Source organism: Helianthus annuus, chromosome 11, assembly GCF_002127325.2.
Source record: "Helianthus annuus cultivar XRQ/B chromosome 11, HanXRQr2.0-SUNRISE, whole genome shotgun sequence".
In the NCBI taxonomy this organism is placed as follows: domain Eukaryota; kingdom Viridiplantae; phylum Streptophyta; class Magnoliopsida; order Asterales; family Asteraceae; genus Helianthus; species Helianthus annuus.
The window spans coordinates 5996407-5999830 of NC_035443.2; the positions used below are offsets into that span (position 1 = coordinate 5996407).

General features: G+C 35.0%; 1 protein-coding gene across 1 annotated transcript; it reads left to right on the plus strand.

Annotated features, from left to right (window-relative positions):
* Positions 1–1633: 1633 nt before the first annotated feature.
* Positions 1634–3052, plus strand: LOC110889362 (uncharacterized protein At5g65660). Its single transcript, XM_022136878.2, has 2 exons — positions 1634–1954; positions 2782–3052. The coding sequence occupies exons 1-2, from the start codon at positions 1730–1732 to the stop codon at positions 2950–2952; spliced, it is 396 nt and encodes a 131-aa protein (XP_021992570.1). The 5' UTR covers positions 1634–1729; the 3' UTR covers positions 2953–3052.
* The last annotated feature ends 372 nt before the right edge of the window (positions 3053–3424 follow it).

The window sequence follows — 3424 nt, forward strand, 5'->3', positions numbered from 1 at the left end:
CCAGTAAATAAAAGGCCTCAAAGCCCAACCCATCCTAAACCAATACCTATCATCTCCTAGGGTTTTATTACCTGCACCTACCGCAGCAATCTCCGCAACAATGGTAGCTCCAATCTCCTCAACAAAGGCAGGTCTTTTTTTTTGAATTTATTTTTTTAATGTAACGGTAACATTTGAATGGAGGGGCCCACCATTTTTGCTTCGTCGCCATCGTCTGAAACTCGATGGACTCGACGGGACATTGGGGGGGGGGGCACGGTGTGACGGCCGTCGCCGTTTCTCGACGGGGTGGGGACTGTCCCTATACCTCTTAGCCTAATAGTGTTCCGCCACAACGCACGGATTCTAAGGACTACTTTTCATTTTCATTGTAACTAACAAAGTAACACTAAATCCAACTCACAACAAGGTTTGTATACCCTAAGGGGATGAGAGACATTTTGGTGTTACGTGTCTCCCGTCCACCTTAATAGATGGAGGTTGGGGTAAGCAATTTAACCACCAAAATCGATAATCGAATCATAACTGAACCGATTTTAACCGATAACCAACATAATCGATGGTTACGGTTATGAAACTTTGGTTAGCCGACCAGTTTGTTATTGTTATTGTTATCAAGCTTTGGTTAACCCATATTGCCAAAATTGAACTTGTAATGTTAAGTCTATAATTCTATATAATGGATTTACGTTTTACTAATATAAAAGTATGGTAGTAACAAAATGATATTGATGTAGATGCCCTTTATTTTGATTAAGAACTAAAGGTGTTATGATCGTATCAATTTTCTGTATAACATTGGCTACATAATTACTTTTTTTAAATGGATCACACATCCATAGTTTAACCAAAAAGTTTAGTTATGATCATCTTATAAAAAAGGCCAAGCTACATTCAACATTTCGCGTTTCATTTCATTCTTACTTTATAGGCCCATTGGCATATAATTTTTAACTTTAGCGGAAATGTTTGTTTTAGTTAAAGTTTTTGGTTAATAACTGAAATCGAACCATAACCGACATCATAACCAGTTAACCATAACCGATGTTCGGTTATAATTATGGTTACAGTAAAACTGTTAATAAATATAAGAGTTAAATGTCATTTTAGTCCCTGTGATTTGGGCTATTTTGCTAGTTTAGTCCAAAAGTTTTATTTTCGCCTGTGCGTCCAAAAAGGTTTCATTGTTGTCAATTTAGTCCACTGGGTTAACTTCATCTATTTTTTCCGTTAACGAGGACAATTCGGTTATTTTATATGAAATCCTATTAACTAAAATGACAATTCGGCCATATAAAATGACCGAATTGCCCTTCTCGTTAACAGAAAAAATTGATAAAGTTAACACAGTAGGCTAAAATGGCAACGATGAAATCTTTTTTAAACTCATAAATAAAAAAATTAAACATTTAAACTAGAATAACAAAATGACACAAACTCAAACACTAAAATTTTCTTTTTAACTCTAAAAATAATGAAACCATGTTAAAAGATATTATATATTTTGTGTGTAGATACATATAGAAGTCAGTAAATTTCCACCGTTCATCCGTACCATGGGGACACCCAGCTGTACCTCACCCCACCCCACCTCCCTTTATAACTCCACCCCACCCCCCTCCCCCTCACCACATTCATCCTCATTTCTCACTCTCTTCTCCTCTCATGAGACAAGCAACACAACCACCTCTAAACAACAACCCAAAACCAGTTCAATTCAATAAACCTAATGGAGTCTCCATCATACTACCCACCCCCGCTACACCATTCCGATTCGACTCGCCCGACTCTAGGCTTCCCGCTCGGTACTGCCTTGCTGTTGCTTGTGATCTTCAGCCTCAGCGGCATCCTCTCTTGCTGCTATCATTGGGACAAGCTTCGTCACGTCCGCGCTTCGTTTTTGGGTGCCGATGACTACGATCAATCCCCTTCTAAGCCTAGAAACACCTTCTCGGTAAGTTGATTGACTCGGTTTCATTTGATTCATTAACATCTTAGCAAATTTGGGTTCCGTCTTTGAGAATTCGGGTGCCTGGCGTTCCCCGTTGGTTTGAGTAAGTTACGAATTTACCCAGTTTAGAATTACGATTTTATCCCCAGTTTAAAATTGCTTTTATTGAAAAAAAGCTATAATGATGGGAATACTGTAATTTTGAATTCGGGGCAATATAGTAATTTAGACTAGGGTAAAATCGTAATTTGTCAAAAGCTACAACGATATGCCAAGCCCTAATTTTGAATTGGGGACAAAATAGTAATTTTGACTGGGGTAAAATTATAATTTGTTAAAAACTACAACGATGGATGGAAAGACTGTACTTTTGAATTTGGGGGCAAAATAGTAATTTTGACTGGTGTAAAATCGTAATTTGTTAAAAGCTAGAACGACAAGATTGTAATTGTGAGCAAAGGGGGCCCCTAAATATAAATTATATGCGACAAAGAAAAATTAATAATACAACAATAATTTTTGATAAAAATAAGTTAAACAAAATTGTTATAACAAAATATCAAGTTTGAAGCAAAGATAGCATTATTTGATCACCCAAAATCGTGTATTTTAGAAAGTCTAGTGTTTTTAACTAAAAACGTTTTTTTTAATTGGGTTTGTGATATTGGGTTTGAAACTTCATAATTTTATTTTAAAATATCTTTTTACACAAATTTATTTAAAAAGAATTAAAATTTTTGTATCTATATGGTCGCACGGCCACTTACGGCCGTGCAAATTGATTTGGTCGATTGATTTGATTTAAAATTAGCGTGTCTGTTTTTTAACAGGAAGCGAAAGAAACCGAGAAGCAAAGTTTTCCGGTGGTGATGCCCGGAGATCGGATCGCAAGGTTCATAGCAATGCCGTGTCCGTGTGAACCGCCTAGGCAAGAAACGGTTGTTGTAGAAGAAGTTCAGAAGGTTCAAAAGCCACCACACGTTGCTCTCACACTTTGCTAAATAACTATTTTTTGTATATATTTTATTTATATAAATTTATATAAATATTCGTTTTATTGAAATTTATAAGATAAGTTAGAAGATTATTCATTTTTTTTTACACTTTTTATATTTACAAATTACTTTATGCCTTTTCTGCTTTAGATATATTGTGTCACTTTAAGCCTTTAGATATTTTAATTTTTTTTTCTCAGTTTTGAATGGCATGTCTTATCCCACTTGTTGCGAATTAAATTTTGTTTTATTTGATGGAAAATCATGAAATGATAATTTTCTATGGTGTACTGTACTTTTTTTTAGTTAGGTACAAACAAGTTTATATCTGTAAACAAGAGTTATGTCCCTTTTTTATGCGTTAGATAAAATCCAACGTCCAAAGGTCCACTGTGAATAAATGTATGAAACTGAACTTAATTTGACGTATTAGGTTAACCTACACCCACTTATTATCATTAAACATTTTCTTATTTTA